This window comes from Gymnodraco acuticeps, unplaced genomic scaffold (genome assembly GCF_902827175.1).
Source record: "Gymnodraco acuticeps unplaced genomic scaffold, fGymAcu1.1, whole genome shotgun sequence".
NCBI classification, from domain to species: Eukaryota; Metazoa; Chordata; class Actinopteri; order Perciformes; family Bathydraconidae; genus Gymnodraco; species Gymnodraco acuticeps.
Window position 1 is genome coordinate 381,981 of NW_022991001.1, and position 14,968 is coordinate 396,948.

General features: G+C 40.3%; 1 protein-coding gene across 1 annotated transcript; it reads right to left on the minus strand.

Moving 5' to 3' along the window:
• Window positions 1–4,835: 4,835 nt before the first annotated feature.
• Window positions 4,836–6,974, minus strand: LOC117559289 (apolipoprotein A-IV-like). Its single transcript, XM_034235970.1, has 4 exons — window positions 6,876–6,974; window positions 6,748–6,795; window positions 6,496–6,646; window positions 4,836–6,154 (listed from the first exon to the last, which is right to left on the minus strand). The coding sequence occupies exons 2-4, from the start codon at window positions 6,785–6,787 to the stop codon at window positions 5,575–5,577; spliced, it is 771 nt and encodes a 256-aa protein (XP_034091861.1). The 5' UTR covers window positions 6,788–6,795; window positions 6,876–6,974; the 3' UTR covers window positions 4,836–5,574.
• Window positions 6,975–14,968: the final 7,994 nt, after the last annotated feature.

Here is a 14,968-nt window from a genome sequence, read left to right on the forward strand (position 1 = left end):
GTTTTAGATCAGTGCAGTTTACTTACAACAAAATAAAAAATATGAATATGCATTATGTATTACATGCGTTATTTAACAATATTTCTGGTGGATATTCGTGTGTATGAGGCTCACTGGCAGTGGATGTAGGGCAGGGGTGTCAAACTCAATTTAATCGCGGGCCACATTCGCATAAAGGTTGCACTCAAAGGGTCGGTTGTAACTATATAAATGTATAATATATATATAAAATAATGTATTATATTACATTATTGCCTCTGATTATTATCGGATAGGATAATAATTTAGTAATTAACTACCTGAAAGCAGAAGTCCAGGGCAAATAATTGCAAGTTTCTTCAGTGCGCATGTCACAAAATGAGATGCATTGTGGGACATGCAGTTTATGGGCAACCTGCTTCTGTAATGCGGCATGTAACCGTATTATATTGTTTGCAAGCTCTTGCGGAGCCACATAAAATGAAGTCGCGGGCCAGATTTGGCCCCTGGGCCTTGAGTTTGAGACCCCTGATGTAGGGGATTACTTTTGTCGTTGTTATTGTTTGTTTGTGTTTTCCGTTATTTTTCCCTTTGTACATATAACCAGTACAAACCATTGTTTCATTTGTATATGCATACATTTTGCTTTCCATTTCTAAATGACAAGTCCTGGTTATGCATTGTAGAAACGTAATAAAAAGATTTTTGATCTAAAAATCACTGCATCATGAGATAATAAAAAAAACAGAATTCACTTTACTTAAGGGTCAAAGGTCATTCTTATATCGTTGTCCAGCAGGTGTGGTTCATAGTCTGCTTTAACAACCGCTGCCTGCATTTACACAACTTTTATAAGATGGGAAACCTTGCATTAATCTACCTTTGATACAGATTACGCTGAATACAACTATTTATTGGCCATTAGAGTGGAAATATACCTTTGGCCTGAGTGTTGATGATAATATGAACAGGCATGAGGCATTACATACATTTAAGACTTTTGGAAATTGTGGGCTACCACATGAGTATAAATATGTAGGCTACTATAGTGCAGTTCCCGTTCGGGATGTGCTGTGTTGTGACTTCTTGGGTTTCAAAGTGGCAAAGTCGCAACACTAAAATAAATAGAGAAAAATATTCCATGAAAATGATATGGCCTCAGAAAATACAAACCCTATTGAATGTGTGTTCACAGGTTTGATGAATGAAATGACTTAAGTCAAAGTTCAGACGGGCCGATAACATAGATCACATTTACAGAGAACTCAGTGACAAATGGGCCGGTTCTAAAGGGTTCTTCAGTTAAGCCCGATGAGAGGGGATACAGCTGTGCACATGTCATCATTAACAGACGTTGTTTAAGAGTGACGTTTGAGTGAACGAGGACGTCCCAAGTAATACCTGAGGACTCCTCTGTCCTCGCGTCTCCTCCTCGTGTCTCTCCCTCGCATTTTACGGAGGCGGAGCTAAGACGCAAGGAAGGGACGCGAGTGAGGGAAAGGAGGAGATGAAATATTCAATTGAGACGAGCCTCTTGTGTTGCTTGATGCACTCTTTGTTTTGAAAATGTTCTCTATATATCTGTATTTGTCTGATAATTTGCTGGCCAAAAAGCTGCGATGACAACACAGTGCTGAGATGTAACTAGAGCTCAAGTAGAGGAGAGATGTAGATACAAATCTGAGTCCTTAAAGTTTGCATTTTAGCAGTTAGCTATACTGGTCAGTCACACTAGACCGAATAAAGCTGAATTTGTGTATTGATTTGAGCAAGTGTGTGTGTTTCACTGCTTATGAGCTACACTTTTAATTGATAAGAGAGAAATTACATTTCTTACCTTGAAAGTTACATGACATTTGCATGAAAATGTTTGTAAGATTATCTTTGATTCATAAATGTCATTCCTCAAAGGGGCCCAATTATGCCTTTTAGGGTTTTCCCTCTCCTGTAGTGTGTTATATAGGTTTTTGTGAATGTAAATAGTCTGCAAAGGTTAAAATCCCTGTGTTCCCTCCAGAGGGAGTTTTTCAACCCTGGCTGAAACGCCTCCATTGGACTCCCTGTTTGCTTCTGTAACATCTATTCGATTCGATTCTATTCTATTGGCTAGTGCTGCAACACATTGTACTTGATAGGCTAAGGGGCGGGACATCTCTAATGGCGCATTTCCACTGCAGGACCTCGCTCGGCCTCGTTCGGTATGGCTAGGCCTCGTTAGGCCTTGTTAGGACTGGCTCACTTTATGCTACGTTTCCATTACAGTTTAGTAGCTGGGGCAGTAACTATAGTAACGCAGTGTAGGCGGAGCCGTGACGTCATCTTCAATGAGAACCACAGAAAAACAATATCAGCCATTAGCTGTTAGCCCTCAGAGCTCACAGCTCTTCATATCTGTTCAGAAACTAGACAAAAGTTAAACAAGTACAAACCACAGATTGTCTGTGTCATGGCGAATACAGTCGCTGGTTTATTTATGTTTGTAATGGCCGTTGTTGTAAGTGTGGACGGTCGGAGCATATACTGTGTTAGCTTAGCCGATTTCCATTCAGTAAACACACATTTAAAAAGGTTTTTTGCCTGCCGTCTGTCTGCAGACTTGTCAAAGCATTAATTCATGGTTTTTACTAACGCCAGAAAAACTGTGAAATAGTAGCCGCTAGCCGGAACTACGCCAAGTGGAAACTGTAGGAGCAAACACAATAGTGGTGGCTTAAAGCCCACCTCTGCTCCGCGCCGTCCTTTAGATGAGCCTGGTCAGATTTAATAAAAGAAGGAGTTCAAAACACCGGCATAAAAGTTATAACAATAATCTGATTTTAATACAGTAAAAAACACAATACGAAATACAGAGTGCCCTGAAAACAGAGCACTCCGGGCTCCCCGCTCTACTGCCGTGCGATACAGATATCGGGACCAGCCAGTCAGAAACAGGGAGCATTTTGCATGAAGAAACAACAGTATATATGGACATATTTGGGGCGGAGATGTGTGTCGGCTCTTCCGTCCCATTTTACTCCTAAGCGAATCAGAGAGTCCGTGGGGAGGAGTTTGGGTCGGTTGCTCACTCCCCTAGGTGTTCTTACTGGTTGGATTCACTTTGGGTCGGGCCCAATACAGCGAATCAGAGTTCTGGGAAAAAGTATTTTTCTTCTGAACAGAGCGTGACAGCCTCGGAACTATACAAGGTCAGAATCACTTTTTATCTTATACCTGGGTTAACTCCTTTACTTTCCCAAGAAAGATTTCACACAAACTATTCCTTCCCAAACAATCAAACATTGTACACAGATATATTGGTGCTTGGGATTATATTGGCCCCAGAAAGAACCTTGAAAAAGAACATGTGTGTGTGTTAGTGAGGGGAAATGTATGTGTGTGTGTGTGTGTGTGTGTGTGTGTGTGTGTGTGTGCTGATAAGCGGAGGCGTATGTGTGTGTGTTGCTGATATCTGGGTCAAGGAGTTTATGTGTGTGTGCTGCATGGAGACAGGAGGTGTATGTGTGTGTGTCTGCTGATGGGAGGAAGTGTATGTGTGTGTGTCAGGGTCTCTGGGTTATGGAGTGTAAGTAAGAAGGTTTATATATATAGGCAGAGATGGGGTCGTTACTAAAAAAAAGTAATATATTACATATTACATATTACTTTAAAAAAAAGTAATATATTACACTACTTCGTTACTCTCTACATAAAGTAACTCGTTACTTTACTCGTTACTTTACTCGTTACTTTACTCGCAGGGCCGACCCGCCCCTCCCTACAGGCAGATCACGCAGACTGCGGCGCACCTACAGTGTAAAGCGCGCCACAGTTTTGCCTCTGCGAGACTCCACTTGCACCCCCAATTACTATTGCATTAAGGAAGACATAACACAAGTCTTTCTTTTTATATGCTCTAAAATAGGCTACCAGCCTATTTTAGAGCCTATACCACAACAAGCTAACAGTCTGTGAAACGTCAAGACACTAATTAATGAAACCAGTTCAAGACGCATTATTCTTATCATTCTTTATGAGCGCAGTAACGGTAAGGTATCTAATTACTTATTTAGTATTCCATAACTTAGTAACAGAGATGGTCAAACTAAAGTGGTAGAGACATGGCAGAATTCCTACAATGAAGCGGGACATTGAACTGTTCACCCGTGAGAGGGCGATCAACAAAAGAGAGCGAGCGTTGAGGGAGTTTACAGATGAAAAGACTCAGCCATGTTTATGCAGCACTGCACGTGGAGATGTGGTCTCGCAAATCACGCAGATTACATAGGCCTACATGTATATAAACCTGCGGCGGAAACCCCTCTTGTCTGTCAGTGAGTGTGATTATTTTATAAAAGTAACGAAGTAACGCGTGTCGGGGCAATGTTAGTAACTGTAGTGTAATTACTAAATTATAAAAGTAACGCGCTACACTACTCGTTACCGACAAAAGTAATATTATTACAGTAACGCGTTACTTTGTAACGCGTTACACCCAACTCTGTATATAGGATTACTTTAAAACAGTCCCAAATAATACATGTTCACTTCAATACAGTTCAAGATAATACCTGTTTACTTTAATACAGTTTAGAACAATATCCGTTTGCTTTAAAACGCAACCAAAAACGGGCCGGGCATGGCACGGCACACTTAAAGCGAGCTCCGCGCAGTAGTGGAAATGCGCCATTAAAACAGACAGAGCCCAGTCCAGTCAGCTAACCAATCAGACTGGACTGGGCTCTGGTGTCAGACAGAGGGTGAAAAGAGGTGCTGCAGCACAGGCAGTATGAGAAAAATAAAGAGCTTTTTGAACATTAACGCATGGAGTTGTGTCACAGTATAGTTTTGAATTGATGAAGAACATTTAGAACACAATATACATTTAACCTATTTATTGTTATTTTACAGATGAAAGCTCATACAGTAGTAACAGTAACATTATAGCATTTTCCTTCAATAAAAACATAGAAAATGAGGTATTGCACTTTTTTTTCTGTCCCATAAAACCAACACTGATTTAACACTGATGATCAGGTAGAAGAGAACATTTCAAAACTGAGAATAGAGAACTGAGAGGTTGGATCAGCTCCGGCAATGCACAGCATACTTGAAGATAAATCTGTTCTACCAAGTTATAGCCTCATACGAGCTAATGCTAGCCAAATGATCCCAAATGATAGCCTCATACGAGCTAATGCTAGCCAAATGATCCCAAGTTATAGCCTCATACGAGCTAATGCTAGCCAAATGATCCCAAGTTATAGCCTCATACGAGCTAATGCTAGCCAAATGATCCCAAGTTATAGCCTCATACGAGCTAATGCTAGCCAAATGATCCCAAGTTATAGCCTCATACGAGCTAATGCTAGCCAAATGATCCCATAGCCTCCTACGATGGCGAGTTAAAATTCATTTGAATATTGGGAAGCATCCTCAGTTGTGTTAATGGTAGGAATCGTTAGATGGTCCGTATAAAAAGCCTTCTAGGGATGTGACCATGGTCCATCATGCTTTGCTGTTGCTTGAGTACCGCGTGGAAAGTATGTTTTTTACTGTGCTGTTGCAGGGTGTTTGAGAGAAATAAAAACATAAATAATGGTATAGATAAAATTCAATTTACTGGGTCATCTTAGTGAAGGACTTCCACAGAGCCTCCAGCTGCTTCTTCAGGTTCTGGATGTCGGTGTCCAGCTGGGCTCTCAGCACATCTCCGTATGGGGCCAGGTTCTGCTGGATCTCCTGGGTTTTCTGGGTCAGCTGGCTCTCGAAGCTCTGGGACAGGGGGACCATGCTCCTCTGGAACTCCTCCAGGCTCTGCTCCATCTTCTCCTTGATCTCCTCGGTGTAGGGCACCATCTGGGCCTGCAGCTGGGCGACGCTCTTGTCCAGATGGGTCCTCAGCTCCTGGCTCTTCTGCACCAGGATGGCCTTCAGGGCCTTGGAGTCCATGGAGTCAGCGTAGGGGATGGCGTCCTTCTTCAGCTCCTCCACCTGCTTCTGGAGGTCAGCGACCAGCTCCTGGGCGTAGGGCTGCAGGCTGGCGCTAACGGCGGTCAGATCTTTCTCCAGACGAGCCTTCAGCAGCTCGGCCTCCTGGGTAAACTTAGACATGAGATCCTGGGTGAGAGGGGCCACCTGAGTGCGCAGAGCGTCGGTGAGCTTGTTGACGGCGTCGGTGCTCTCAGAGATCAGGGTGCTGCAGGGACACAGGAATAAGTCATGAGAAACTCTGGTTCCTCCTTTAGATATTAACCAGGAATAAGGCACAACATTGTCCCCCCTCTATCCTTTTTTCCAATATATTATCTGTAATAGAAAGCAAAAAGCTAATAAATAAATATGCAATAAATATTACCTTAAAAAAAGGCAGTTGTTGTTTAACTTTAATAGTTAATAACTAAGGATGGTCCTTAACTTAGATCGTTGCATATTTGTTTGAAGGTATTTCATGTTATATGGAGAAATATTCAAGTAGTTTTGAAGGGTGTTATTTTCCTTATAGGCATTAGTTAGTGGGTCTTTTATTCTGAGACTTACTTCACTTCACTTCCCAGCTCGGACTGTCTGATCTGCTTCAGGGAATCCTCAGCAGTCATGGTTGCCTTGGCGACGTAGTCCCAGAATGCATCTTTCACCATCTCCACCTGGGGCTTGGGCTGGTTCTGCCACACGATGTTGGCATGGCAACCTGGTGGAAGAACACAAGATCCAAACATATTATTATTTCAATTGGAATGAATAACCATTTTTCTTTAGCTAAATAAAAAAAAAAAAATTCATCTTGCTCACCTGTGAAAACAGCGAGGGCGAGCACAACGAGGACCTTCATGACTGCAGCTGAAAAGAAACATGCAACATTAGCTCTCAGTGCTTATTTTCCATATCGTAATGTGATATTCCTGGTGGGGGTGTCTCACCTGTGGCTGAGCTGTGATGGATGCAGAGTGTGTTGTGCACAGCTCCTGGATCAGTATATATAGCAGCAGAGTCCCAGAGAGGAGCAGGAGGAGTAAAGTCCAGCGCTCAGTGCCCTGCTGTCACTGCTGCTTCCACATCACAGTGACACCACCACTGTGTGATGAAACCTCCTGTCCTCATTATCTAGCAGACACATTCCACAGCTAGGTTTGTGTTTTTTTTTTAGCATTCATTATTTTTCTTTATATCAGGTTTGTGTTGTTTTGTATTTATTTTTTGGGTATTATTTGTATTTATTTTATTATAATTTGTATTGTTTTATTTTTCTTTTCCTTATTTTGAAAAATATATTAACAAAATATGACATATTGTATATAACCAAAAATATATAAAAATAACATAATAACAGTTAAAGGTGGGGTAGGTAACTTTGGAGAAACCAGCTCGAGTGCGCTGGAATTTGAAAATACACAACCATAAGAAATCTGCCACTTCCTTCAGACTTCATCACAGAGCCCCTCCTCCAACCCAAGCCCCCAGGAAGTGCGCCGGAGTCTGATGAGAATATTCGTGCTGGTCAAATGGCGGTACTACACTTCCTTTAGGTTGCTGGGCCCGGAAACACTTTTTCCCATTGACTTACATTGGGAAAGAGTGGTCTGTAACTCGTTGGATAATTTTTTTTAAACTAAATAAACTACCCAGTATGAACGTTTGTATAGCCCTTATTAAAAACATTCGTTCCTCAAGTTGTAAAAATGTGCTAATAACGTTATTCTGAGAGTTATTTCCCTCTGCATTATGAACGCGCATCTAACCCACGGGACCGCGCCGCCCGGCACGTTCATGTTACGTGTTCAGTACTACATGAGTTTCTCTTTACCCATGGATGCACAATAATAACGGACCATATCGCCTTACTGCCAGCCCACAGAGCTGTAATAATGGATATATTGCACATGTTCGCTGTAATTCATCATTTGTCAAATATTATACTACATGGGCTGTATGATGTAAATCTTGTACCGTAAATGTTGTATTAAATAAAGTTAATATTACCGACGTAGATTAACGTTCCTGTAGCTTCTTATTGCACTTGCAATTGTTTTAGTTACTTGTGGGCTACTTAACATGAATAATCACAGTTACTATCCTTTTACTCCATCACATTTCAAAAAGAAATAGGCTATTGTTATTTTAACTCCACCACAGTAATCCATCATCAGCTTTACTTTTTAGATAAACGTTTTAACTCACAATTGTTCATAACAGGCTTCAACCATAGACTGTATGGACGTAGTGTCCGTGACGTCACCCATAGAATTCTGCAGAGTTGCCGTGAAGCCCTTAGTAGGCGGAGTCGGCCACTAACGGCTCGACTGTGACGTCAGAGTCTAATCCGGCCTGCTCCAAATAAGGGCAAAGAGGCGGAGCTGAGGCGGGACCTGCTGCCTCCGAACTGGAAGTAAACAGAGCTAGCTCAGGCTAAGAAGCTAAGCTAACATGAAATACATGCATACCAAGTTACTGCTAACAGTGTAGTTCCCCTATATAAACGTTACATTCATAATCAAATGAGACAATCTGCAAGAGAATTAGCTATATTTTGTTATTCTTTATTATGCTTGTCATTCACACGTTGAGAAAAGACGGACTCCACCGCCCGGACCTAATGGAGCCGCAGTGGGCTAGCTCCGGGACGCCGGCTGGAGCTAGCCGCCTCCGTTAGCGGCCACCACCACTGGGATAATTGGGTCCCCTATTAACATTTGCTCCCGTTTAGCATTATGGGCGTCATAGCCATAGACCAGGGGTACTCAAATACAAATCTTAAAGGTCCAAAATAAATGTTTCAATAAGACAAAGGTCCGTTTATTACGGTCATTCAAACTTTTAAACAATTGCAACAAGATTCTTAACATGAGGTTGCAAAAACTAAAATAATCTGTATGCAGCAGTTTTCATTGTTATTGTGTCTGTGCTTGACCCCTCAGAGTCGCAGTGTAAGAGCTGCACAGTTATGAATAAAGGCAGCTGCACCCTCTTTCATTCAGCATTCCCATTATTGCTTTATAAATGTATTCCCCCTTGTGTGTCCACTGAGGTTCGTCAGGCCCAACACATCTTCAACAAACTCCCCCTTTGCCTCATCATAAAAACTCACAAACACCAGCAACTGAGCATTGTCAGTGGTGTCAGTGGACTCACCCACAGCTAAGGAAATGCACTGTGCATTTTTTATTCCATCACAAAGCTGATGAATCAAATCACCAGCCAGTATTTATGTTCTTCTGGTTGCTGTGGAATCTGAGAGGGGGATTTGCTTGATTTGACCTGTTATTTCCTCTTTTTGTTTGCCTTCAACATGGTCTCCATCACTTCAGTCATGCATTCTTTTATACTTCAGTTATTATCCAGTGGAATGTCCTTACCTACTGCCACTGGCCTAGTTAAATCAAAGTGGTTACTTTTTTTTGGCTGGGCAGTGTAGTTTTACACACCGTCTTATTTGACTTTCTCAGGACTTAAAACAGTTTTTTGGGGGCAGACCCCCTCAAAGAAAAAAAAATATTTACACACGTAAGGTCATCATCTTAATAGTTGTGTATGCTCATCCGTGAGCAGAGCATCAAGTTGACATGTCTATTACAGCTGAATGCGGCGATTACCATTTTGTTCAGCAAAACGCATCACAAACGTATTAAGATCAACAGCTTTAGTGCGTTTTGATTCAATGCTGAGTACAGCCACACTGACAGTCTCTTCTCTGTCATTGTAGACCGCAAATACCTAATTCCTTCAGTGCTTGGGTCCGAAATGCTTCTCGTTTTGCGCCGTCCAGTTCAAAATGAAATCTCCGCCAATCGTATGTCAACGCTCGCGCCAGGACCGGGGGAGGGGTTACATGACGTGCATCTTGTGCTGCATTCACTTGCACTCGGACATTAGAGACTTTCTCTCATAAATGTCCGATGATCCACAACTTTTCTTTCAAAACAAAGCTGCCAACTGGGGTGGCAGCTGGGGTGGCAAGGCCTATTTTTAGGATGTCAGTTGCCACCCCGGTAGGTGAAACTAGGCTACTAGCTACAGTACAGATGGAACTAGATGAGCTGTTAACTCTCGCTCTGAATTTTTTATTTTTTTATTCTCGCTCTGACTTAGACAGGTTGAAAGAGACACACACATTTTTCCCACCCGCATTCCGCGAAGACCCGCCCTACTGTGCCTCTGATTCGCAGATTGTTTGGGGGAAAAAAACGCTGACTGGATGCTGAATGTGATTGGACCAAAGCGTTGACACACACAGGTGGAACACAGTGGAACAGTCAGACATGCAGAGCGCTGTTTGCAGTGGACATAGCGGAGAATTTTTACTCGTTGCGAATGCGTTGTGGCGATGTCTCACATATAATACAGAGAGATAATACATATGAAAAGTATAATTTGCTCAGAGTCCGGAGACAGTGGTGGTTCGGTCCGGATCCGGATCGGAGTCCGTAGTTTGAGGATGCCTGCCATAGACTATAAAAGTCTTACCCAAGGCTGAATCATAAACTAAAATGTATATGTATGCATAAAGGGTTACGTCCTTAGCTGGCTAATAAGTAACAAGCTAAGCTACCAAGCACACAAACACCTGCGAACGGGGTTAACATGTATAATATTATAATTTTAGACTTCTTGGAAGTTCTGTTAGTACATTCAAGCGCACAGCACGACATTTTAATTGTCTGGTATTTGTAACAATATTCCCTAAAAGGCACAATCACCACGAACACGGCTAAAGCTAAAGGGTCAAGTACAGTATATGCCTAACTAACGTTGTAGCCTCTATGGTATAGCCTCACTGTCAGCTAACAGTAGCAACTTGCTGACAGTGAGGCATGTCGTGTCCATCAAAGTGACCACGCCCTAATTTATGCAAAAACTTTAAGACCTAATATAAATAAAAGGGTCGTGTTAGAAAACAATTCACTCACAGATTCATAATCATGAAGGTGGAATCTAACTATATCGATAATAATATTTATTGCATCCATGGGTAGAAACATGTTTTTTTCTGCTGTAAAGTTGGGCATTTTAACATGGGGGCCTATGGAAATGGCTCCTTTCTGCAGCCAGTCCCTAGCGGCCCATGTATGAACTGCAGTGTGTGGCACTTCCGTATTGGCGTCCCGGCTGTTCCCCAGAGTTTGCCGCTTGGGCTTCAATATATTCATTTTTATATATTACCAAGTGGTTTCATATACAACCCACACAAGTATCATGCTAAATGAAGCTCTGTTGCTTGGATATCACTAGATCTTGATGTCAGCGTAATATAAAAGTACATAACGATTGATGTGTAGTTTAGCATAATTTACTAGCTAGCCGCTAGCTGCTAACTGCCGCCTCGTTAATATAAATCCAGTACCATGCTGTCATGACACGCGGTGCTGTTACGTGTACGCAAATTCACGTGCTTAATGTGAACGAGCCTTTTGGGCGGTGTGGTTAAAGTTGCGCATGCTCTATGAGTGCACATACGGGTACTTCTCAGTAATCTGTGACGTTTCGCTCTCTCAAAAGTTGGGCCATTTTGTCATCATGCGCCATTGAGCAACTCTCATAGGAATGAATGAGGCCCCGCCTATTATACATCCATGCCTCCAAGACACACGAACGCGCACATGACCAATGAGGGCACGAGACAAGTTTGTGCCCAGATGGAAGGCTGACAGGCAGGTAGGCCATCCAGTTATTTTAGCCGGGCCGGCTCAGATGATTGGTCGTGCTTTTTACAGTACTACGGCTTCCACAGATGACATTTTGTTATGGATTTTTTGTCAAAGCACTTACGATATTCATTGCTATCGGGATGTTAAGAGCATTCCATGGAATATAACGAAAAGTGTATCTCGAGCCGGTTTAAACTTACCTACCCCACCTTTAAGGAGAAAATCAAAAAGAAATTAAATCAAAAAGTGTTATCCTATTTAATGTATACAAATCATTTAATTAGCTTACATAAAACAGTGACCCACTTTTAGGATAATAGCAGCAGTTATTATAACATATATACTTTCAAACTCGCAATTAATACTTCCTCAATAAAACAACGTTCAATAAAGATTGTTAATGTATTTATATTTAAAGAGTCCACACAAGAACCTTAAAATAAATCAATATAATCATTTGTTTAGATTTTGTGGCCTAGCTCTGAGAAAAAGCTTTATTTTATGATTTTTAAAATGACAAAAAGGCCTACATAACAAATCATTTGGCTTTGTTGTTGGAGACAGGAGCCAAACATTTGAGAGTTGAATTAAAAATAAATGTTTGATAAACAAAAACATTTCTTCGTTTAAATTAAATAATGACAGTAACTATGTTTACCGAAATCAGTAGGATGCATCCTCTGGAGACAATTCATCTCTTCGTAAAGTTTCAATGATGGCCAGGTGTTGTCACCATTAACCCTTAGATGCATAAGTGGGTATTTTTTGACCCGGTTATCATTTCATAGTCCAGCTATTCCTCAAAAAACATGTTTTGGATATCATGCCATTCTAATTTTAAATTTAAATTTTAAGAAATCGTAGTTTTTGTATTACTAACCCAAGCTTCCATAAGTGGGTATCTTTTGACCCGGTGAGGTGGTTTTCTTTAAGTATCTTTGTAATTAAATTTTTTTTATCATTTCATAGTCCAGCTATTCATCAAAAAAACATGTTTTGGATATCATGCCAATTCAAATTTTTAATTTACATTTTAAGAAATTGTAGTTTTTGTATTACTACCCCAAGCTTCCATAAGTGGGTAAAAAAGGACCGTTGAAACGTTATTTTTTCAAATGTAAAAATCTTTTCTAAAATTATAAATAGTGAAAAATTAAATATAAAATATTTCTAATGTGAACCAAAATATAATACTAAATATTATACAAGTGGTTTTTCTTAACAAAAATGGCATTAAAACACATATTATTCTAATACGGGTCCTTTTTGACCCACTTATGGAAGAGTGTACTGAACCACTAAGGGTTAAAGAGCAAAAAAGTCAAACTAATAGTATAGTATATGAGATAAAAGCTTATATAATGACATTATGTTATCGAAAATGACTCATATAGATTGGTTTAGTTCCCTCCTATGCAACGTGTGAACAGTGAGGAGTAAGAAATGTCAGCAGATAAGATAATATTATTTAACAGTGTGGTGCCAATAATGTTGATGACTTCATTATAACTTAGAGCACAGAGCACACAACACATTGATGCAGCCAAATCCTCTCAGTTTAGAGACAATGCGTCAGCGTCAGACGTTTATCGGTCAGTGAGGTGTGAGCAGGACTTTGATCCGGATTATCTGTACTGAGGAATGTTAAGTTTCCTTATGCAGCAATTCCCTCCTGAGAATCTGATAACACATTAAGGTGAACTACTGATAAACATGTTTTCATATGACCCATGCAAATTCTAAGAAGGCCTGGCAATATCTTAGATGACACGCTTGTCTACAAAAAAGATAGATTTATGCTTGTTTTTTGTTTGTTTTGTACCTCTATCCCCCTCTTCAACTCTCCCAATACATCATTATTATTTATGAACATCTTGACGTTCATTTTTGTTTTCTCACAAGATTGTATGAGTTGTGCTGTAATCTAGCTGCTGACAGTGTTGGATTCAAGTTTAAAAAAGGTTAAATAAAAAATCATGCCATCCATCAATCCGGAGATGGCAGTTCCAGCCGTTCCAATTCATACCATAAAGAAAAAAATGCAAAGTTATATACATTGGACATACTCACCAAATCATCAAGTTAGACATTCTGTTCAGATTTATTTCTCTGTCCCCTCTGCAAAAAAATGGATTGGCAGAAGAGCGTTCATGTTTAAAGCCCCAACTGACTGGAATACTTTACCTGCTGCTATTAGATCTCTTGCATCATTGGGTATGTTTAAACATGCATTATCATCTCACTTTCAACTGGTCTGTACTTGTTATAACTGATATTGATGAAACTGATTTGCTCGACTGTCTCAAATTGTAATGATTGTGTGCATTGCTTGAATTTCACTTAACAGACTGTATGTGGTTTATCTTGTGTGTCATGTTTTGCATTTGGTCTTTTTGTTTATGTATTTCTGTAAGTTGTTGCTATTGTCGGGACCCCCTTGAAAACGAGATGGTGCATCTCAAGGGGTTTATCCCAATGAATAACATTTCTATATACATTGGACAGTCATTGCAAATGCATACATCTAATGTACTAAATGTTTACGGATAATGATATGTTAAATATATAGTAGATATATTCAGAAGTGTAAACTGCTGTAAAACAGTAATTAAAAGTACTTCAAAGGTCAAGTGACACTATTACTTATACTTCTAGACTAGAGTTTTACCTTAGGCTGCAATCAACTATGTGTAATATTAGAGGTTTAAACTCACAGTGTCCAACTCATAAGAATCATCATTCGAATCAAATTGTTTCAAACAAAGGAGATGGGGTATTGAGTGTCAACTGGCTGGGGAAAGGAATAGTGTTTATTTGAGGTGATTCAGGAAATGAATGGGAAATGATACAATGTAGGGACATTATTTGGGATTTTCTTGAGTCTTAAGTCCAAGTGAAGTCCCAAGTCCTAGTAATAGAGTTCAAGTTGAGTTGTAATTATTTTTTAATTGTGTCACGTCCAGTCTTAAGTCATCCTAATTGTTACCAGTACACACCTCTGCTAGCTGTTAAAGATAGCAGAACAATTAGCATTTCCCCAGGTAGTAGAGACCCAAAATGGAGCCGAAAGAGATACAATATTGAACTCAAATTCACCAGAGACTCTAGACTCGTGTGACAATAATGTTCCTCCGTATCTGATGTATAAATAAGCACACACTTTACATCATGATGGTATAATGTGTTAATACATCAGCTCCTTGCACTGCCCCGAAGATGCCAATATCAAATGATCTGAGGTTTAAATGAAATCTTCCTTACATTTTCTTTCTATCTTAGGTGTTTTTGAAGCGTGTCATATTGATTCAGCCTCATAACAATTTCATACAGATGCCTGAGAATATGTTTTACAGGATGAATAATATGTGACG

Excerpts from the sequence above, each read along its gene's own strand:
- LOC117559289 (XM_034235970.1), bottom strand. The coding sequence starts at position 6,787 with ATGAAGGTCCTCGTTGTGCTCGCCCTCGCTGTTTTCACAG. Across the intron at positions 6,647-6,747 it reads CGCCCTCGCTGTTTTCACAG|GTTGCCATGCCAACATCGTG; the intron begins GTGAGCAAGATG and ends TTCTTCCACCAG. Across the intron at positions 6,155-6,495 it reads GAGCTGGGAAGTGAAGTGAA|CACCCTGATCTCTGAGAGCA; the intron begins GTAAGTCTCAGA and ends GTGTCCCTGCAG.